This window comes from Bison bison, unplaced genomic scaffold (genome assembly GCF_000754665.1).
Source record: "Bison bison bison isolate TAMUID 2011002044 unplaced genomic scaffold, Bison_UMD1.0 scf7180017864038, whole genome shotgun sequence".
Classification (NCBI taxonomy): Eukaryota; Metazoa; Chordata; class Mammalia; order Artiodactyla; family Bovidae; genus Bison; species Bison bison.
Window position 1 is genome coordinate 1,519,340 of NW_011494610.1, and position 23,320 is coordinate 1,542,659.

The window sequence follows — 23,320 nt, forward strand, 5'->3', positions numbered from 1 at the left end:
TCCTCCCCCTCTTCTCTGGCCCCTCACTGAGCCCTGGATGTAAGCTGGGATGACTCCCACAGGCCCCTCAGCTGGCTCATGACCTGCACACGAGGCAGGTGTGCCAGCCACGCCTGAATATCCGTCAACTGGGGCTGTGACACACACTGTCACCTTCCACGTGGCAGGCTCCCACACCCACGAAGAAGAACAAAGACGCTCTTGTACAGTCCTCTCTAAACCAGTCCCATTCGGTTCCTTTCACAGCACTGGCCAGGGATGGCCTGAGGGGCCAAACCATGCCCTGCTCTTGTCCAGCCATGAGCTGAGGCGTGTTCACATGTTTAAGTGATTGAAAAAAACAAAACCAAAATAATTACATGATGCATGAAGACGAAATGACCAGGGTGTGCCTGGGCAGTCAAGGTCACACGTTGCCCACAGAGCTCCTTATAGCGGAGGCTGCCATCCCGGCCACAGAAACACAAATTCACTCCCTCCCAGTGTTCTTCCAAGACTGACCCAGGATTTCCCTTCTGTCTCCATCTCTGTCAGTAAATCCCCAAGAACTGGACTTCCCAGGAAAGCTCCCAGTGGGGGCCGTGATTTATAATGTGGAGAGAGGGGCTCCTGACCTTGTGTGGCCCTGTCTCTGTGTTTGGTCCAAACCTGACATGGCCATCCCAACCAAAGGGAAAACCGCAAATTCGAGGACGACCAAGGCATTTTTCCAGAACAGTTTAATTAAAAAAAGGGTGAAGAATCTGAAAAACTTAAGGGGTGGGGGGAACCCAAGAGAGCATACCGCGTGAGTCCACTGGCTCAGTCACAAAGAAACACCATCATCAAAAAAGATATTTAAGTTTAATACAAATTTTATACAAAGAAAATGTGAAAAAATACTTCCATATGCTAAAAGCAATTATGCTTCACAAATAAGGCCAGCTAGGCTAGGTTTTTTTTTGTTGTTTTTTTTTTTGACAACTGCAATCGACAAATGTTCTTTCCTGTTTTCTTCTAGGACTCTCTTTTTTATTTCTTTTCTAATATGGGTAACTAGCTGGAAACTGTACAGTTCGCATCCTCTTATCAACAATGAAGAGAAAGGAAACGAGACTAAGATGTACAACAGAATGTACTGGAATGATATCGTACAATTAATTTTTCTCATATACATACATCGCCTTTTTGCTTTGTTCAATGCTTCTTGTTTTACACGACATACAAAATGGTTCTACAGCATACGTAGTGTAACCGACAGCACGGCGGCCTCCTGCTTCCCCTCAAACTGCCTTTGTTTCATGCTGACGTAAGAACGTAAAATGCCATCGCATAAATATCACATACATGCTTCATCTCAGACGCAAATGTCCTCTCCGCGTGCGTCTCGCCTTTGACCTCTCACTTCCGTGAAGCACAGCCATCTCTTACCGAGCGGGTGTGAGTGTCTTTAAAGGAAACACAAAGCAAAGGAAAACTCTCTGTTTCGGAGCTTCTGACTCGAACGCTTTCTACGGTCCTCTCTTCTGCAAACTGAGCTGAGCGGGGCTTGTTTCTAGTTAATCTTCTGTAAACAAGGATGTGGGTGTGGGGTTTTTTTTGTCTTTTTTCCCTTTTATAGGAGTAGAGTCATCGTGGAAATCACATAAAATTAACGAGCTCCTCCGTGTGTCCTTCTGGTCCAGAGAGCTTGCCTTTTGTAACATGACAACGTAGTATTTGAAAGGGGCCAATGGGTGCATGGGATGTGTCCGCAGCAGCACCGAATTCTGTGCTGGAAATTCCTGATCCCAATGTGCCACGCACTGACATACGAATGGAAACAGCTCACGGGGCATCAGAGGAGGAGGAGCTGTGCGCCCCAAAGCGAGCCCCGCGCCCTCTCCGCACCCTGTGACAGACGGGCTGGATGACCATCCTTTCTCCAGCATCCAAACCTTCTTTTTGTTGTTGGGTGTGTTTTCTGTTTTTTATTGTTTTCTTCTCCTCTCTCTTTTTATAAGTTAAAGTCAATACAAATATAAAAAGGGGAAGGTACTCTAGGCTCGATGACATCCACAAATTGTACATTATTTACATCTAAAGCAAAGGTTTCACGTGGGTGGAACAGTCCTCAGTCAAGGCTATCGCCGGACGTGACGTAGTGTGGGCGGCCCTCTGTGCCGGGTGCAGAGGCCGAGTCTGAATGGCTGGCATCCTCCAGGCTGAGGGTGGCGGTCTTCCGGTCTCACGTTTCTTTGCGGTTTCCGGTTTCCCTGGCGTCTGGGTTGTTTCCCTCCATGGGGCGGGCGGCCTGTGTCCCAGCGTGTCCCTAGTCCCAGAAGGTGTCCAGGCGGGACTCTTTCGGGATGAGGCTCTTCGAACTGGTACCGGCGTTGTGCTCGGAGCGGGCCGATCCTCGCTTCTCCTCGCTGCCGCTCCAGCAACTGGATTTACTGCTCCGGGAATGGTCTGGGGAGGGGGGAAGCCAAGGGGAAACGGAGCTTTAGCATCCCTGCCCACCCCTGGCCAAGGGCAACCATCCCCTTCTACGTGATCTGCACCTGGTCCCCCAGGAAGCCCCCTTCCCCTCCCGACTCCCCACAACACACAGGGGCAAAATCCTGCCACCGTTTACTGCCCTGCATTTGGTGGGGGTCTGTAAGGATTTAACAAGAGCTGGTTGGAAAAACAGGAGGGCATCATGCTCAGAGAAAATAAAGACAAGTGGGGAAAAGGTACTAAATTATCGAGGAAGATGTTTGTTGTGTGCCACTTGGGACCAGGCACCCTTGCTGCATGAGCAGACACCAAGTACCCATGTCCTCGCTGCGTCGGACCTTGGCCACTAAAAAAGGCACTGAAATTTGGCGTTCAGTCTACTCACTTCTGTTAATGGGGTTTCTTTAATCACTGTACAGGCAACTTGAAAAAACAGACTTATACCTAAACCAGCCAAAGGAAAAGGAGCGAGGACCAGAATGGTTAAGCCCACCTGGGCTTAATAGTTAAGCCCACCTGGCTCCCAGTAAGGACGAGCTTAAGGGTCAACTGAAGGATGCAAGAACCAGAGTGAGACCTAAGGGAGCTTCAAGGACATGTGCATTGTAAGGAGCTACATCGAGGATGAGTAAGACGTGAGGACTCTGAAGGAAGAGCCAAAGGAGGTGTCTGTCCAGCTGGGAGACAGTCCAGCCTGCAGGCTCAGCGGGATGGTCGACTCTGAGAGACCCACCAGCACATCACTGAGATCCCATCATATCCTAGATCATTTACCAAGTTCAGACAGGTTGGGACAACACTTTTTTTAACTTCTTGAGGTGGGATGAAAATATTTGATCGAAAGAAGTCGGCTGTCAAGCTTAGAGACAGAATCGGAGTGAGGGAGCAAGGGACCGGATCACCGCCTAGAAGGGTGACCGCTCGTATCACCGCCTGGTGATAGAGGCCTGTGTGCGGTCCTGAGCTCTGGTTCTGGAAGAGAAGCAGCAAAGACAGTGATACGGATCTCCCAAGCCCTGGATTCACTCAGGAGGGAATGCTTCCTCGTCACTTGCATCTGTGACCCAAAGGGGGCACTACTGTGGTGGGCAGAGCTGGGGTCCGGGGTCCAGCTCTCTTACGGTCCTTGAATCCACCTCTTCTTACACGTTCTTCCCTAGTCGTGACACCTACACTGTTGCTCCTCTGGAAGGTCAGTGATGCAGCTGGTCATCACGACACGGGAACTCTGACTACAAGGCAGTCAAGTCACACTGGAGTCTCCCCAGCTCTGCTGAAGGCAGAGTCCAGCTGGGCAGCAGGGCTTAGCTTTCTTAGCACAGAAGCCGCATCCCAGAGCCAGGCTGGCCACCTGAGGAACTGCAGAGCTGACAGGACAGGGAGTGCTGGCTGGTTCAGCTGGTCACTGCAGAGCCTGTGACTCTAGAACTCATCATGAAAAGACCAAGGATGAAGCCCCTTCAAGAAGCCAGATGGGGAACTCCCTGGCAGTTCAGTGGTTAGGACTTGGTGCTTTCACTGCCAAGGGTAACAGGTTCAATCCCTGCATGGGGAACTAAGATCCCATGAGCTGCACAGCATGGTCAAAAAAAAAAAAAAGAAGCCAGACCATCTGTCCTGGCTCTCTCGTTTCCTACTGCAGTTTCCAATGGCCATCAGAGGCACAACGAGGAAGAAACCAGGCAAAGCCAAGACCCATCACTCAGGAGAACAGGAGAAGACACGCCCACAGAGAAAACACACACGGACACACACAAGACGAGCCCTCCGCCTGCCGGGAAAAGCTCCCCGCTGGCTGCCGTGAGGCGGGTTCATACTTACACTTCTGGGCTGGGTAGTTGGGGTGCGGCTGGTGGTCTGTGGAGGTTGGGGCAGAGGCAGGTTGCTTGTCGCACCTGTTGCTAACTGGAGAGATAGCACAGGCCCCCTCAGAGTCTGGCAGAGAGCTGAGTCCGCCAACCCCACGGGCTCGCTCTCCTGCTCATCAACAGGCTACTGGTCTTAGCATGGGGGGCTGCTGGGTCGATGTCACCATTTTCCAACTCAAGGCATTCACAGGAGACTAAGGCTTTTAAAAATGCATATTAAAACCATGAACAGGATCACTGGACACAGCACGAGAATACAGGTGGAATTACGGCATACAAGGACAGAAAAGCAACCACATGAAGCCATCAACTCCCAGAATTCTGACAGCAAATTTTTCTCGGAACCACTAGCTCTACCAAGAGCTTAATTCAGCCAGGGAAACGGAAGGTGCCGGCCCCACCACACTTAGGTGGGATGGCTCCACCCAAGGAACCCAGATTATTTAGGGCAAGTATAATCACAAATCTACTGCCAAGGCTGATGACAGATCAGAAGAGAGAGGGCGATGGAGGTGTGTGTGGTGAAAAGGACTGAGGGAGGAGCCACAGGTGAGATTCAGCGGGCCACTCTGAATCTCAGGACACCAACACGTAACTGTCTGAGATGGAAGAGCCCGAAATGTGCGACAGGAAAAGTGTCTCAATAAAACAACTGTCATGGCGAAGAACTTGGCAGGGAAATCGCTGAAGATATGATACAGGGGGGAGGAAAAAACCTCCAGGGAAAAGTGGCTATACAGAGATGGGAATGTATTCACAGTGTACTATTTGACTCTGCAACGAACAGCACGACCATAATGATGGAAACAGATGATCACCTGTCAACCTTAAGAGAGCCAACAACCGGAACGGAGAAGGACCAACTGCAGTTAAAGAGAATGCACACGTTCTCCACCTTGATGATGGGGAAGTCAGAGCAGGAAGATGGAAAAGGCTGAATATGACAGTGGAGGAGAGGTGAGGGAGGCGATGAGCACCAAGAGAGGGGCCCAGGGACACTGCTTCCTCCAGCTGGAGAACAAGGACGAAGGAGTAAGTGCCGAATTGGACCAAGGGAACCCACAGAGCACGTCAAACAGGGACAGAGTGGTCTGGGAGACAGGGGAGGAGAGAGGTGATTAGTGACCCCGATGCTCATCTTCTAAAGCCACAAGTCAACAAGCAATGTCTAGATAAAATCGAGAAACAGAAATATGGGGAAACAAGTTATTTACAAGTAAGTACCAGATGCAAAAAGATAGCCATGAAAACTGGGACAAGGAATTTTTTTTCCCCGTACGATTTTCTCTGACTAGTCATCCCTTGGTATCAGGGATGGTACAGCAGATCCATTCCAGGACCCACCATGGATACCAGATTCCATGGATACTTAAGTCTCATGGTCAGCCCTCCATATCCACATCCACAGATTCAACCAGCTACAGACTGTGTAGAACTGTATTCATTATGGGGGAAAAAATCCACACAGACATGGGCCTGCAGGGTTCAAACCTACGTTGTTTAAGAGTCAACTCGATAGGCAGGCGTCACTTTAAAATCTTAAAATGAAGAGACAAGTGAACAGGAGAGGCCCACGCCCACCCCCAGGAAGCTCCTGTCTCCTGTTCAACCTTTCTCCCTCCCGACTAGACCCTCATCTTAAACAGCCAGGTTCCAGAAGCCAATAAAGAGCACAGGAACCTCCATGTTTTTGCAAAGCCCACTTTTCTCCAGATTCTTTCTACACTGTCAGCGAGCAGCAAGCACTAACAGAAGCCCGGAGACGTATGAGGAATCAGAAAATGAGCTGGTCTGTCTGCTTTGACGACAACCCATCAGCCAGACAGCTGTGGAGCGCGAACAGGGGGCAATGAGGAGCCGTGAGCTCCCAGTCCTGATCCAGCCTCCAGGGACCTCTGGTTCAGCTCCTTCTGCCCCTGCTCTAGAGTAACACTGCAGCACTCCCTAAAAAATGCTGACAATTCGGGACCTTTCCCTCCCTCCCCCTCTAGTTATCAGACTCCCCGGGACGGTCTTCTCCCTACTCCACCCTCCGCAACAACTCCCCAGCAACTTGAGCCTCCCTTTCTACTCCCTCGCACACCAGGGCGCTTCAGGCCGGGGGTCAGCCAGTGACGCCCACAGGCCCAATCCAGCCCAACGCCGGCTTCCAAGCGCGAGCTCACTGCAGCGCAGGCCCATCTGTTTACATGCTGTCTGAGGCTGCTTCCATCCGACGACGGCAGTTCTGATAAAGACGGGGTGGCCCTCGAAGCTTCACCTCTTTTACTCTCTGGTTCTTTACAGCAAGCCTATCAACCCCTGGGCCAGGGAACACCTCATCCACCTCACAACTGGGAGATGCTGCGTCTCCCAACCGCCTTCCTGCATGAAGCCTCTCGTCCCACCGGACTCCATACCCCACAGCATCGCTGATCTTCCTAAGGTCCGTTAATCTTCCCACATGGATGCTGCCACTTGGCTGCTCCGAGACCTCAACAGCGCCCCCTGCCCGCAACAGTGTTTTCCCCACAACTTGAACCCTTCCCCACGCCAACCACCTCTGCAGCTCTGACACATCCAAAATCCTCCTACTTACGGCTCAGCTGATGTTTCTAAACTCACTCTCCACTTAAGTTGAACAGAAACTCTTTTATCACCGCCAAAAGCAGGAACACATAATACCTGCCATACACAGCAGGCAACTCTACAAATCAACATAATGAAACCCAAACTGTAGCAGGAAGCTCTAGGCGGGTGCCATGCTGCTGAGGTCTCGAGTCCGCTCTGCCTTGGTTAAAAAGAGAAGCTAGAAGAAGGGATGAGGAAGACACCTCAGCTCCAAACTCAACGTGTCCTCAAAATGCAATCACAAGACCTGAGAGTGAGTGACAGGTGGCTCAATCATAATTCCATGCCCAGTTCATATTGCCCCTGAAGTCAGCTCATGCCACCCCCACTTCATGTCCCCTGAACCTAAACCCCACTTCCAGCGCCACTGGGAAACCTCCAGCCACCCTAACAAAGGACATGACTTCTTCCTCTAGGTACTCAATACGCAGAAATGAAAAAAAAAAAAGTTTGGTTTTCAACAGAAGAGAATGATCTAGAAGAGAAAAAGACCCTGGCTGGAGCTGAAAGACCCTGAAAGCAGCAGAACGGTTCTCACCGAGGATGAACTCTTTTGGAAGGCCCTAAAACTGGTTTGAGAGGGGGTAGGGGAAACACCCACTGGGCTAGAAAACAGCGCAAACTCCACAGAAGAGGAGAACCAGAAAATTTAGCGCCAGCCTGCCAGGTTATCCCTCAAAAGGAAAGATTGCTAAAGAAGAATCATCTACTAGAAATGGTTTTTTTCCTCTGAAGGCTCAAGTACCCTCCTCCACGGAATGTGGGCGCTGGGACCTCAGGGACAGTTTCACTCAATTTCATTCCGCTTGGAGAAATGCCTCAACGCCGCCTGCCCAGCCGCTCCCTCATCCCTGCTGACCGGCCCAGGGCGCCCCCGAGAATCCCTAAGGAAACCCAGTTTGCAAACCACCGCCCTGAACCCTTCAGGCTCTCCCTGAGGACATGGCTCCCCTCTGCCCGTGTGGAACATGAGAGCACATTCACCCACCAGGGGGCAACATACCAGAGCCTTGGTTGGAGCCTAAGAGAATGGAGGAGGGCGTCTCCCTGGAGCCAGAGAGGTCGAGGGTCTAGAAACAGAGAGAGAGAGAGATGGAGGCAAGGCACTGGGGTCAACGGAGCCCTCCCAGGGAGCCCCGGGATCCATGGGGTGCTCGTCACGGCCCCGCCAGCACCTGCATGGCCCCTGCCTGGCGTGCTCGGGGGGGCGGCCAGGTCAGCTGGGCTGGGCCTACCCCTGTGCCCTTTTCTGCCCTGTCTCCCTGGACACAGGCCTAGGGGGGCCCCTTACTCCACTCTAGAGCCTCAGCGTCAAGAACACTGTTCCTCAACTGCCCTCTCTCTGACCTACTCCCCTCTCCGGATTTCTGCCCTATCCCAAAAAGGAAGTACAGCCGTCCCCCAGGACCCAAGGTGGAATGGTTCCAGGAGCCCTCAAGGATACTAAAACCCAAGGATGCACAATTTCCTTATATAAAATGGCCCAGAAGGATGAATATAACCACGCCTTTGTATCTGAGGGTTTCACATTCACGGATTCAACCAAACACAGAATGGCATTTTGGCTGGTTGCATCTGCAGATGAGAAATCCACGGATACTGAGGGCTGACTACATATTACACCGTATTATATTGATTCACTTTTATTTCACAATAACCTCTTCCTAGGCAATACTATCAATGAAATCAAAGGGGTTTGACTTCTGGGATGACTTGATGTTTTCCCTAATACACATGAAGTAAACCCATAATGACTACAAATGTAAAAAACGGCCAACGTGTCATCTACAATAATGTCTGCATACAATCCATATACCACGCCCTGGGAAAATAAGAGGTGCAACCTCTGTGTCCAATACGGCAGCCACCAGCCAGCCATGGCGATTGCATTTAAATTAGTTGTTATTAAATTAATTTACTAACATCTGAAATCCAGGTTCTTGGTCACACTGGCCACAGTTCAAGTGCTCAACAGCCACCTGAGGCTGGTGGCTCCCACAAGGGGCAGAGGAGATACAGAACACTGCCGTCATCACAGAAGGTTCTACCGGACAGTGCTTGCCCCCAACACACACCTGGAGAGGAGGAGCCCTGCAGAGACCCTCTCGCCCCCACCTGCAGCCTGAAGACAGACAAACTCCTAGAGCACGGGACTCGCCGTGCCGGTGGGAGCGGGGCAGGTTTGAGATTCTGCCTGGCCCCGAGGCGTGTGGGATGGATACTCACCGAGCCACCGTCCTTGCTTTTCTCAGCTGGCGTCTCCTTCTCTTTCGAGGCGCTGCTTTCCGCGGGGGCTGCCTGAGTACTGGAGGAGGCGCCCTGGGATGACTTAGTTAGTGTTTCTGTATTCACCTCAGGGTCTGCTTCCGGCTGAGGAGCGGTAGCTGAGGGCAAAGGGCGACAGAAGCCATGTATAAGCCAAGCGTAGTAGCGCCCAGGCCCGCAGGGAACCCTGCTCCGTGCAAACCACCACGTGTTAAGAGATGCCAGCCAACCCCGCCCAGGGCACAGCACCGGCCCAGAATAGCTGGACCAGAGCCTTCCCAGACGCAAGAATTCCAAACTGTGCATGATATGTTCATTTTTCAGAGTCTGTGATTTAAGTTTTATTAAGTCATTCTGGAGACAAAAGCATGTCCGTGAAGCAAACAGCCTGGTACAGCTGTTCCAATTATTCTGATTTTAGACCAGTGTTCACCTCATGCACTCGCTTTCACCCTGTAACAGCACAGTTGAGAGGTTTTGACAGACCCCATGGGCCACAAATCCTAAAACATTTATTCTCTGGACCTTCATAAAAAAAGCTCACCAACCCCTGCCTAGAGCTTCTCAAACTTGGGTCATTCATCTACCACCTTTGAAAACTTTGCCAGTCCACTGACACAGTCCCTTGTCATATTATTTATGTTATTTGCATTTAAATAAATTCTTTGACGTGGAGACTTCTACTTCTAAACACAGAAATCTAATATTGGCCATAAATAAGCGCTAACTGTAAAATATTACTAATAAATATTATTAATAAGTTCTAACTAGACGGTGTTTCCTGCTAGAGTCTCCTGGCCTGGGATCTGCTTGCTCTGCATTAGAAAGAGATTTCAAAGACAGATTAGTTCCAAACCAACACTTTGCCATTCACATAAGAACCGGTGATTGTTTAAAGCCTTCAGTCCAGGATGGGCTCCATGGTGGGGGGCTGTCCTGTGCATTGGAGAATGGGGTAGAAGATGCATTTGATTTGTGCGTGTGTCTGCTTAGTCACTCAGTCATGTCCTACTCTTTGTGACCCCATGAACTGAAGCCTGCCAGGCTCCTCTGTGGGATTCTCCAGGCAAGCAAACTAGAGTGAGTTGCCATTTCATTCTCCAGGGGATCTTCTCAATCCAGGGATCGAACCCAGGTCTCCTGCATTGTAGGCAGATTCTTTACCATCTGAGCCACCAGGGACGCCCACATTTGGTTTGGGCAGAGACACATATTGCCCCCAGTGGAGAACCACAGCAAGCCACAGGAAACTGAAGTCATCTGGGCTGTCATTATAAGCTCCATTCACACAAGAGAACGCTGCCAAGGAAACCAGAGGGTGGAGGCAACGGAGCCTGGAGACTTGGCTATGTGTCTGCCTGCTCTCTTGTGTGCAGGAGTCACCTGTAGTGAGTGAGCGTGGCAAGTGTCCTGTGGTCCACGGGGGGCCAAGGGCCCGTCCGCTACAGCCTGGGCAAGGGGGCGCTCCTAAGGCCTACCTGACTGGGTGCAAGACTTCATGTGCTCGGGCCAGTGGGCCTGCTGGCAGGGGTAGTCACAGTAGCTGGTGTTCCAGCAGCAGTAGAAGATGGCCTCCTTCTTGCAGTTGGCGCACCACTGCTTCTTCTTGGTCTCGTCCACGGCCTGCTGCTTCTCCAGCTCCAGTTGCTTCTTCACCTCGGCAATGAGCCGGTCCCGCTCCTGCTCTAGGCTCTGCCGCATCTCCGCCATGGTCAGCTCTGCCAGGAGAGAGAAGGGGAGAGGACGCCAACTTCATTCCCCGATCCCGAGCCGTGGGCTCATTCACAGCAGGTCAGAGGGTGGATCCTAACAGCTGCAAATCCCTGGCTCGGGGATGTCCTGGTCATGTGAGCCAGTGCAGAGAGTCACCCTGCCTCCCTGAGCTCCAACGTCCTCATCTGTAAAATAGGCATCCACCGAGCCGACCTGAGGAACTATTTGTGATCAGGAATGTCAGGTCCTGAGGATACTGATAACGGGGCCCCATGGTGACTCTGCAGGAAGTGCTCACATAAATCCTCAGAACAATTTTCACTCAATTCCTTCTGAAATTTATCATTCATATAAGCTTTTTTTCTATCAAATACTTATACAGCACCTATGATCTGTAGGCACTGCTGTAAACACTTTATAAATATGAACTCTTTTAATCCTCACTATTACGGAGGTGACTACCTCTATAATACCCATTTCACAGATGAGGAAACTAAGGCACACAGCTGCTAAGATGGGCAGAGCTGGGGCTACAACTTGGATATACTTCCTTCTTGATGTGTTCAGTGGCAGTGGATCCAATCTGCCAGACAGGACATCAGGGCTGATCACTAGGCTGACAGGACAATCATCAAACTGCTCAGGCTACTGAGATGTCTCTCAATGTTACAGCAGGTCAGAGCTCACAAGCTACCACAGCTGTTGGGATGAACTGGTTGCTGATGTCAGTATCTGCAAGTGAGGAAAGGGGGTTCCCGCCAGCTCCTGCTCCATACCTGGTTTCTCCAGGTCAGACTCCCCAGGATGCTGTGTTCTCCCCAGGAGTGGTACATCCCCCTGGCCTACTTTTGACCCAGTTCACATCTGGGCCCGCCTCTAGACACGGCAAGAAGTTCCTATCCAGAACATTCGTCAGTGCAGACCAGGTCAGCAGCACTTACCCAAATTGTGTTTCATTTCCGAGAGCTCCTGCTGGTGCAGCCACTGGAGTTTCTCTATCTCAATCCTCAGCCTGCGGATCTGTAAGGGAACAGAAAGACTGAGAAAGCGCATCTGGGTGCCCACTGCCAACAGGGCTCAGAAGCTCCAGCTCTCACTACGGGTTAACGTCACGTGCAGAGTCAGAGGGCGGGCAGCCTAGTCTCTGCTGGCCTCCCCCAGATGGGTGCCAGTGAGTTAATCCAAATTCATGAGAAATTCTGCTTCAAAACACCAAATACAAGTGATTCATCTTTTCTAAGAGATACTCCGGGAAAAGCCATTTAAAGAGAAAAAGACGACCAGATTTTCAAAATAAATAGTACAGTGAGTCTCCTACATACGAACAAGTTCCATTCCTAGAGCCCGTGCATAAGCCCAATTTGTTCGTAAGTCCAACAAAGTTAGCCTAAGCAACCAACTGCACAATGGCTATATAGTACAGTACCAGCTCCATCCCGCCGCTTTTACGCTGGCTTCTGGACATCCGGGCTTGAGATAAAGGTACTGTAATACTGCACTCCACAGAGTAAAGCACACAAAGCACAATCGCTTGCAGAGGGCGTATGCACGTGACAACGTGCGCCAGACACGTGGGGTAACTTAGGTGGCTGGACACGCAAACGTTCGCGTCTTTCAAAGTTCCCAATTTGAAGGTTCACGCCTAAGAGACTTACTATACGTAAAAGCTTTGAGCAGGACTTTGGCCTAAAAAAATAAAACTAAAACATCCTAAAAACAGCTTTATTTTATCTCTGACCTAAAGTTTTGGGTGGGGGCCATAATCATTCACCTGAAATCCCAAAGCTTAACCATTCTGGAAACCATGGGCTATTTGGGGTGGAGGGGAGGAGGAGTATATTTGGGGCTAAATTCATCTGGAGAGAAGAAAATACAAACCAAAACTGAATTGACACAAGGCTGCTGACAGTGTTTAATCATCGCCATGGCTCTTAACTGAGATGACTTTTGCCCCCCTCCTCTGTCTATGACGCTGCAGTGCCTGGAGACACTCTGGGTTGTTTCTGGCATCCAGAGTGTAGAGACCGGGAATTCTGCTCAACATCCCGGACGGACAGGACGGCCCCCACCGGAGCGAAACATCTGGCACCGACGTCAGGAGCTTCAAGGCTGAGAAATTCTGATTCCTCCAACACAGTGGAAACAATCATACTGTATCACTGCAGAAATGTTGCCTCTAATTGTGGAAGGGGGCTGTATATTACCTCATTAAAATCTGGAATAATCTGACATCTATAGACACCCAAGGTTTCAGGTAACCCAACATCAATTAAACGAACAAAAAGGAATGAAGTATGACGACAGGTTAGGGTGAGGGAGAGGAGGTTTTTCTAAAAACAGCATTTGGCCTTGTTGTTTGACACCCCAGCATAATCATAAAGACGGTCATATAGCAAAAATACCTAAAGAGATTCACTGATTTTTCTTGGGACCTCCCTGAAATCTTTACATTCACACAGCTCTCTTGGAACTTCCCTGGCAGTCCAGTGGTTAAGACTCCACGCTCCCAACGCAGAGGTCACAGGTTCAATCCCTGGTCAGGGAACTAGGATCCTATAAGCGGCTCAGTGTGGCACAAAAAAACACAAAAAAAGCTGAAGCACACAGGTCTCTGTTTAAGGCCCATCAGAGCATCTTCCTGGAGATGTTCCCCTCTTTTTCCAGGTGCCGGCCTCACTCTGCCTGCCCTCTCACATCAGTGGCTCCATGTGAGGCTCCCGTCACTTTCCATCATGACTTTCAATGACCTCAACAAGTCCTGCCACCTGTCATTTCCCCAAGGGACCCGTTTGCAGCCGGCTTGCGCTGACATTATCCTAGGAAGAAAATTCAGGGAGGCTTTTTAAAAAAAAATAAGTAAGTGGTCACTTCAGAAGTGGACATTTCCATGTTTTAACCACTCCATTCTCTAAGTAATCACCTAAAGTGAGGAAGTTTGGGATACTACCTCTTGAACACCAAGATCACTTGAATAAAAAAGTCCAAACTTCAGGAGATGACAAAGGAGCCAATTTTATATGGGGCCAAAACAACCGGTTTCTGGTTTCGCCAGTGGGTCAATAACTCGGGCTCTGGTTTCAGCTGTTTGGTTAGAAGTGAGGTGATCGCAGAGAGCAAGGTGTGTCTCCACGGCACCAGCTTCCCAGCCAAGTGAAGAAATACCCTCAATACCACCATTAAGGCAGAGCAAGCCTGGGGACCAGGGCCAGACCTGAGAGGGGTTTCCAGAGAACTTCTTCAGTTCAGTTCAGTCGCTCAGTCGTGTCTGACTCTTCGCCACCCCATGAATCGCAGCACGCCAGGCCTCCCTGTCCATCACCAACTCCCGGAGTTCACCCAGACTCATGTCCATCGAGTCCAGTGATGCCATCCAGCCATCTCATCCTCTGTCGTCCCCTTCTCCTCCTGCCCCCAACCCCTCCCAGCATCAGAGTCTTTTCCAATGAGTCAACTCTTCACATGAGGAGGCCAAAGTACTGGAGTTTTAGCTTTAGCATCAGTCCTTCCAAAGAACACCCAGGACTGATCTCCTTTAGAATGGACTGGTTGGATCTCCTTGCAGTCCAAGGGACTCTCAAGAGTCTTCTCCAACACCACAGTTCAAAACCATCAATTCTTCGGCGCTCAGCTTTCTTCACAGTCAAACTCTCACATCTATACGTGACCACTGGAAAAACCATAGCCTTGACTAGACGGACTTTTGTTGGCAAACTTCTTCAGGACGCCCCCGTATCAGCCCAGAGAAAATACCCTTAGCAAAAAGGGAGTAAAGAACGGGAGGGAGGCTCAAGGGAGAGGAGACACATGTATACAGACAGCTGGTTCACACTGTTGTACAGCAGAAACTAACAACACTGTAAAGGAATTTTACTCCAATTTTTAAAAACTTTAAAAAAAACAAGAATGACATGTGTCACCTCTGACCTCAGCTATTGTGCTTCCAGTAGTGTTCTTCGAAAGATCGTTATATATTTCCGTCATCGTGCCTTTTATTGCATCCATCATCTGAAAAGATAAAAAGAGAAACAATCTGGGTGATCAACTTCCCTGAGACTTTTTCTAGATGACATATATCCAAAATCTACCTGTAGGCAGCAAAGGAAAGCATAAACAAAACAAAAAGACAACCTTCATAATGGGAGAAAACATTTGCAAATAAAGCAAGGAATTAATCTCCAAAAAGGAATTACTCTCCAAAATATACAAACAGCTCATGCAGCTCATAAAAAACCCCAAGTAACTCAATCATAAAATGGGGGGGAAAGATCTGAATAGACATTTCTCCAGAAAAGATACACAGATGGCCAAAAACACACGAAAAGATGCTCAACACCACAATGATTAGAGAAATGTCAATCAAAACTACCATGAGGTGTCCACCTCACACCAGTCAGAATGCCCATCATCAAAAAATCTCAAACCATAAATGCTGGAAAGAGGGTGGAGAAAAGGGAGCCCTCCTCCACTGCTGGTGGGAATGTGAACTGGTGCAGACACTAAGGAGAACTACATGGAGGTTCCTTAAAAAACTAAAAACAGAGAGAGCTACCGTGTGAGCCAGCAATCCTCCTCCTGGGCATGTATCTGGAGAAAACTGTAATTCAAAGGGAGGCATGCACCCCAGTGTCCACTGTAGCGCTGTCGAAAATAGACGGGACTTGGACAAAGCCTAAAGTGTCCATCACAGAGGAACGGATACGGAAGATGTACTTATGTACGACGGAGTACTACTCAGCCATAAAAAAGGCACGAAATAGTGCCATTTGCAGAGATGTGCGCGAACCTAGAGACTGTCATACAGAGTGAAGTAAGACAGAAAAATACTGTCCAATATCACTTCTCTGCGGAATCCAAAAAAATGGCAGAGATGAACTTACTGGCAAAGCAGAAACAGAGTCACAGATAAAACAAACAAACTTTCAGCGACCAAAGGAGGGGATGGGGGAGCAGGGAGATTCAGACTGGGACTGACATATACACAGTACTATGTACACAGCAGATAACTCATGAGAGCCTACTGCTCGGCACAGGGAGCCCTCCTCAAGGCTCTGTGGTGACCTAAATGGGCACACACCCGCTGAGTCCCCCCACATCACTGGAGGGGCAGGAGGAGACAGGAGGCCAAACCAGGTCTTGGATCTGGCCCGGCCACCGCCAAGATGCCCCGGCACCATGCCGTTTGCTCCAATTCAGCAAGAAAAGAGGACGAAGAGCACCCTTGGCTCTGATGCCCGAGATTTGTTCCTGCCATTCTATCTTGCCATCCACAACTCTCTCTGGGCCCCAGGCACAAAACAAGGATAACAACAGTGCCCCTTGTAGGGTGTGTACAAGGATTAAATGAGGAGAAGAGGTGACTGTGGTTCCATACCTGCTGAGGAGTTCATAAAGAGATACCTGTTTTCTTATTTTCACAGAAGAATTCATTCTCAAGAACATGTGATCGCAAAACTGCTGCCAACCCCCAAAAGAGTAACCCCCAATTCACCCCCAAAATAGGCGGAAAATGAATAAAGTATCTGTTGAAATATTAGTTCTCCCCCTTGTTGCAGGGACCACAGGAGGACGTTGCCAGCAAAAACACTTTGTGCTTTATGGTCAGTCATTCTGCACCGGCCTCCCTGCTCAGGTCCATTTAAAATATTCAAACGAAATTGCTTTACGAGAAAACTTTACAGACTGGATGAAATCCAATACGTTACTAATGCCATAGTTACATTCCATTTTAAAGAAATCATGAATTTGTGGGCTGACCTTCGTTCTCACTTCCAAATATAGCAAAGAACTCAAGATTAATAAAAAAAGAGCCCTTCTGCCAAAACACACAAATCTGGGTCTTCAACTCTGGGTCACCTCAGACACAAGCAAGTTCACCAGCTCCAAAACTACGTCGCTGAGTGTATTTTCTTAACTGCAAAGAAAATGCCTATCAAAAAGTTTATTCCTCAATTTTGCTCCATGAGTAAGGGGGAGAACTTTAGGAGATGGAATAAGAAGGGCTGCAGGAGCGGAGAACACTGGGCTTGGTGTGAACACCAGCCTGAGCTGCGTGGCAAACTCAGTTTTCTCATTTGTAAATGGACAACTTGGACCAAATCAACGGAAGGCGATACAAGAAGTCCAATCAATGGCAAGCAAACGAGAAGCCATTTGGGGGGACTTCCCTGGTGGCCCAGCGGCTAAGCTTCCGCACCTCCAGTGCAGGGCGCCTGGGTTTGATTCCTGGTCAGAGAACTAGAGCCCACATGCGAACTAAGAATCTGCACACCACAACTAAAGACCTAGAACAGCCAAACAGATAAATAATTAAAAAAAAAAAAAAAGCCATTTAGGCAATACCAGACATCTTAAGTCAGTAGTTTTAAAAAGTAGTCTCTGCTTTCTGCCCGTGGACGCCGCCGAGAAAGCATCGTTGAAGTCTTCCCCGCCTCCACTGCCATCACGTCTAAATCAGAGTCTCCCAAAGAGCCCGAACAGCTGCGGAAGCTCTTCATCGGAGGATTGAGCTTTGAAACCACCGATGAGAGTCTGAGGAGCCATTTTGAGCAACGGGGAACGCTCACAGACTGTGTGGTAATGAGGGATCCAGAGGCTTCGGGCTTGTCACATACGCCACGGTGGAGGAGGCGGATGCGGCCATGAATGCAAGGCCACACAAGGTGGACGGAAGAGTTGTGGAACCAAAGAGGGCCGTCTCAAGAGAAGATTCTCAAAGACCTGGTGCCCACTTAACTGTGAAAAAGATTTTTGTTGGTGGCATTAAAGAAGACACTGAAGAACATCACCTGAGAGATTATTTTGAACAGTACGGGAAAACTGAAGTAATTGAAATCATGACTGACTGAGGCAGTGGCAAAAAGAGAGGCTTTGCTTTTGTAACCTTTGATGACCATGACTCCGTAGACAAGATTGTCATTCAGAAATACCACACTGTGAATGGCCACAACTGTGAAGTGAGAAAAGCCCTGTCTAAGCAAGAGATGGCTAGTGCTTCATCCAGCCAGAGAGGTCGAAGTGGTTCTGGAAACTTTGGTGGCGGTCGTGGAGTGGTTTTGGTGGGAATGACAACTTTGGTCGTGGAGGAAACTTCAGTGGTCGAGGTGGCTTTGGTGGCAGCCGTGGTGGTGGCGGATATGGTGGCAGTGGGGATGGATATAATGGATTTGGTAATGACAGAAGCAATTTTGGAGGTGGCGGAAGCTACAATGATTTTGGCAATTACAACAATCAATCTTCAAATTTTGGACCCATGAAAGGAGGAAACTTTGGAGGCAGAAGTTCTGGCCCCTGTGGTGGTGGAGGCCAATACTTTGCCAAACCACGAAACCAAGGTGGCTATGGTGGCTCCAGCAGCAGCAGTAGCTATGGCAGTGGCAGAAGGTTTTAATTACTGCCAGGAAACAAAGCTTAGCAGGAGAGGAGAGCCAGAGAAGTGACAGGGAAGCTACAGGTTACCACAGATTTGTGAACTCAGCCAAGCACAGTGGTGGCAGGGCCTAGCTGCTACAAAGAAGACATGTTTTAGACAATACTCATGTGTATGGGCAAAAAACTCGAGGACTGTACTTGTGACTAATTGTATAACAGGTTATTTTAGTTTCTGTTCTGTGGAAAGTGTAAAGCATTCCAACAAAGGGTTTTAATGTAGATTTTTTTTTGCACCCATGCTGTTGATTGCTAAATGTAATAGTCTGATCATGACGCTGAATAAATGTCTTTTTTTTTTTTAATGTGCTGTGTAAAGTTAGTCTACTCTGAAGCCATTTTGGTAAACTACCCCAACAGTGTGAAGTTAGAATTCCTTCAGGGTGATGCCAGGTTCCATTTGAAATTTATTTACAACCTGCTTGGTGGAGAAGCTGTTGTCTTCAGAACCTTGGTGTAGTTGAACTGACAGTTACTGTGTTGTGACCTGGAGTTCACCATTAAAAGGGTCACCCATGCAAAGTCATGGAGTTTTTATTTTTTTTGGTTATTAATGATTGTTGGCACATCCTATGCAATATATCTAAATTGAATTATGGTACGAGATAAAGTTATAGATGGGAATGAAGCTTGTGTATCATCCATTATCATGTGTAATCAATAAAAGATTTAATACCCTCTTGAAAAAAAAAAAAAGTAGTCTCTTTCAGTTCTCTTATAATTCTACAACAGATCTTGTTAGGAAGAAAGTCTCCACGTGGTACCACTAATTCTTTTTTTTAATATAATTTTATTTATGCATTTATTTCTGGCTGTGCTGGGTCTTTGTTGCTTCACAAGCTTCCATCTAGTGGCAGCGAACCGGGGCTACTCTCCAGGTGCAGTGCACAGGCTTCTCACTGCGGTGGCTTCCCATGCTGGACGGAGAGCACGGGCTCTAGGCACGGGCTCGGTGGTTGCGGTTCCCAGGCTCTGGAGCACGGGCTCGGTGGTTGCAGTGCATGGGCTTAGTTGCTCTAGGGTGTGTGGGATATTCCGACATCAGGAATGGAACCCACGTCTCCTGCATTAGCAGGCGGATTCTTTACCAACAAGCCATCAGGGAAGTTTGCATCAATTCTTTAACACTTTCATGCGAATCACTCTTTTTAACAGAAGAAAGATGGGCTTAGGCTTCAAGCCTTGAAGAACAGGATCTGGTGAGTTTAGACTTAATTTTACTTCTATTAAGTCACTATAAGTAAAAATATGCAGTCAGTCCTAGTTCAAGGTGATGAACAGGTAAGACGAAAACCCTGAGGATGTAACCATACCTAATAGTTGAACCCTTCCTGTTCCGAAACTCAGGGACTCAATAAGAATTCTTGTGTTTTATTCAAAAGGGGGGAACAGAAATACTAAATAAAGAGATGTTACACCAAGACTTGGGTTTTCTCTCTTTAGCAACACTGACTCAAGCGTGGCTGCTTTAAAAAGCCACATGTAAGAACAATAGGTTTGTGGACACTGGACAGCTGTGGTCAGCAGGCCCGGTGCGAATTCACAAGTCAGCTCAAAGCTGGGTTAAACGGATACTCTAGATCCTGGCTGCTCCCATTCAAATGCCAGTTAGACATTCACGGATTATGTGACCCTGGACAAGTTGTGTGGCCTGGCTAGCTCCCAGCATGCTCATCTATAAAATGGGTGTGAGGACGTCCCTAGCAGTCCAGTGGTTGAGACTCTGCCTTCCACTGTGGGGGGTATGGGTTTGATTCCCTAGTCAGGGAGCTAACATCCCACATGCCTTGCAGTCAAAAAACCAAAACATTTTAAAAGAAGGAAAATACAGCAATATTGCAACAAATTCAATAAAGACTTAAAAAACTGTACGCATTAAAAAAAAAAAAAGGTGCTGATAAGAAGCCCAATGAGAAGTTAGGCAGCAACCTGCTTTCATTGTACAACTATGCATCAAGCACTGTTCTAGGCCCCAGCAGAGAGCAGAATGGACTCCCCAGGGAGCTGCAACTCTGGTGGTAATTTTCACTCCCTGGGTTCCACAGACATGAACCTGAACATCACTCCAGAGCACTTTCATTTGACAGCGAGGAGAGCTGCAAGCTTCACTTGCCCGAATTCAACAGTGAGCATAAAAGCACTTGGCAAATTAAGAGAGAAGTGGAGAGGAGGGCTGGGGTCGGGGATGGGATGCATCGGGAGTCTGGGATTAGCAGATGCAAACTATTATACATAGAGTAAACAAGAAGGTCCTCCTGTATAGCACAGGGAGCTACAACCATTGTCCTGTGATAAACCAGAAAGGAAAAGAATATGAAAAAGTATATGTGTATATAACTGAATCATTTTGCTATACAGTAGCAATTAATACAACACTGTACATCACCTATACTTCAAGAGAATAAATTTTAAAAGAGAGACAACAGAACCTGCATTGAGAGGGTGCCCACAAGTGAACACAGAGCAGGCGAGCCTGCCCACCACACGCCTCCACAAGGAACACGCCAAGAGGACAGGTGAGTTGGGAAGGAACTCCACCACCTCCTGGTCCCCTTCAATTCCGGGAAAGATCCAAGGCTGGTCCTCCCCAATCCCACCGCAGGCACTCACCTTGCTAGTGTACTTGGCGATGTCTGCAGCGACATCAGCTGAGGCAGTGGCGATGGGCAGGTCTGCGCTGACCGCAGATGCGAGGGTGCTCGTGGTCCCTGAGCTGGTGACCAGGGGCGACGACTGGGTGCTGGTCACCAGGGTGATGGTGGAGGTGGATGGGCTCTGTGTGATCTCTTTCTGCTGGACAGCTGGGAAAGCAAAGGTTCTTGGTCACCCCACTGCCTCAGGAAGGCCGCCCCAGCTTGAAGCTGTGGTGGGAGCAGGGCCCAATCCACACCATTCGAGTTTCTCTGCTTTCAAGGGACAAAAATTCTCTTGTCGGCCAAACTCAAGCGAGGTTCCTCCGAGCCCTTTCTCAGCGAGACCTCCATCTGGGTCTATAGGAGCAATACGGTTTCCACCAGCTCAAGGCTGCATCCCTAGGGTGACCCCCACCCCTTTAAAGTCCCCACCTACGAAAACTCAAGGCTGCCAATAGAATTGCCTATTTGCTCCAGTCACCACCTAACGACAGGGCCCAGTGTCCAGTCTCTGTGGGAGGGCAGAAGCCTACCTTCAAGACGTACCAGAGTCAGCAAACCCAGACACTTCACATGGACCAACACCCCCGTCCCACTTGGTGTAAAACTGTCCCTTTCTGACTCTACTGAGCCCCCACGATTCCCCCACCCTATTCCCAAATTCTCCCTTTAAAACCCCAGTCCCCTGTGTACACGTTCAAATTGACTTCAGTTCATGTCGGACGTTTTGCCCTACTGCAACAGTATATGGCAGATTAAAATCCATCTTAACTACTTCAACTAGTGGCCAGCTTTGTTTATCTTTAACAGGACAATCTGGGAATTAGGAGCCATACCATCAATGAGCTCCTTCTCGCCAGCTCCCAAGTTCCCCGGGATGGCTCATTATACTTAAGGGCTATGAACTTAGGAGACTGGAACTGACCATCCCAACCTGAAAGATCCCAGACTCGGTTCTGCCCCAGCAACTCTTCAGACAGCAGGATCACTCCGGCTGTACTCCAACACCGTGTGTCCAATCGCTCAGTTTCCTTCCACCCCAATCTTCGAAGGGTTTCACTGGGGGCCCGGTTCAAGATCTGGCTACTCTTTCATTTCACAACCTGCTGCACCTCTCAAGAGTTCTACTCACAATAGTGCACTCAGTACATGAGAGTTTCGATCAAGGAGCCCAACCACGAAGGATCTCGATGCGGGTTTCCCCAGGAAACAAGCCCTGTGTCAGTCCTCACGAGAGCTGGACAAACTAGTACCCATCAGATCAGCGCTTTGTACGGCTTTACGTCAGCCCAGATGGAGCCTCCTGCTGGGAGCTGTCATTCCACGCTTCAGCAACGGTTCCTGAGGCTGCATCTTCTTGCGTTGAGGGGCTAATCCCTACTTATTAAGGTATCCTTTACTATCCACTTCTCATACTGTACTCTTTCAAAAATAATGCCCAGGGGTACACGGGCATGCACAAGGAAACTTATACAAAGGTATTCATTGCAGCACTGTTTACAACAGGGAAAAACTGGAAGCAACCTAAATGTCTATCCATACGGGAATACTTTATTAAATAAACTGGAATACTACGCAGCAGTCCAAAAGAATCAGGGAGAGCTCTATGTACTGCATGGATGGACCTCCAAAACATGCTGATGGGTGGGGGGGGGGAAAGGCAAGGATGGTACCATTTTTATGTTTCCAAAAAGAAAAAAAAAAAAAAAAAGTAATACTTTTATGAAGTCATATATATATATACATAAATACATATGCATACATGCATTAAAAAAAGATCTTATGGTTAACAATAACCTCAGAGAAAGGGTGGAGAATGAAATAGAAAGTCAATCAAGACAACAGATTTTTGTGTGTCTAGGCATCTATTTCACCCCTTTCTAAGAAGACGTGCATGTACCGTTTATAAAATGAAAAAGGAAAAAGAAAAGTACAAAAAGCAAGCTGCAAAACAACTTTAAAAAATAATGCCAAATGGAATGTGTCAGGCCTCCCGGATACGGTGGCCAGGCAACCAAGGGGAACTGAAAAAATAAAACGAGGACGATTTTTCTCCTGTCCATGTGGCGAAAAGGGAGCGGGCGCCACGGAGAGCAGAGGGGGAGGCTCGATACCTTTCACAGCCTGTCTGGTCTGATATCTCGTCCCCTGGGAAGACTGAGGCTGCTGCTGCTGCTGGCTTTGCTGCTGCTGCTGCTGCTGCTGGCGCTGCATCTTCTGCATGTGCCACTTTTGGGAGGACGTTTGAAACTTACTTGAGGAGTTCCACACGACCCGCTGCACGGCCGGGGCAGTCTCCTTCGGTAAAAGCGGCCTCTGCTTTTTCACCGGGCTTCCTGTGGTGGT

At 48.8% G+C, this 23,320-nt stretch overlaps 1 protein-coding gene across 1 annotated transcript in view; it reads right to left on the bottom strand.

Moving 5' to 3' along the window:
* Positions 1–701: 701 nt before the first annotated feature.
* Positions 702–23,320, bottom strand: part of ZMYND8 (zinc finger, MYND-type containing 8) — a 124,228-nt gene continuing 101,609 nt past the window's right edge. The window contains exons 16-23 of the mRNA XM_010835118.1: positions 23,230–23,320; positions 20,952–21,142; positions 14,841–14,921; positions 11,858–11,936; positions 10,682–10,921; positions 9,165–9,322; positions 7,942–8,008; positions 702–2,430 (exon numbers count right to left, since the gene is read on the bottom strand). Coding sequence (XP_010833420.1) covers positions 2,291–2,430; positions 7,942–8,008; positions 9,165–9,322; positions 10,682–10,921; positions 11,858–11,936; positions 14,841–14,921; positions 20,952–21,142; positions 23,230–23,320 — 1,047 coding nt within the window. The 3' untranslated portion in view covers positions 702–2,290. The remainder of the gene's footprint in view (positions 2,431–7,941; positions 8,009–9,164; positions 9,323–10,681; positions 10,922–11,857; positions 11,937–14,840; positions 14,922–20,951; positions 21,143–23,229) is intronic.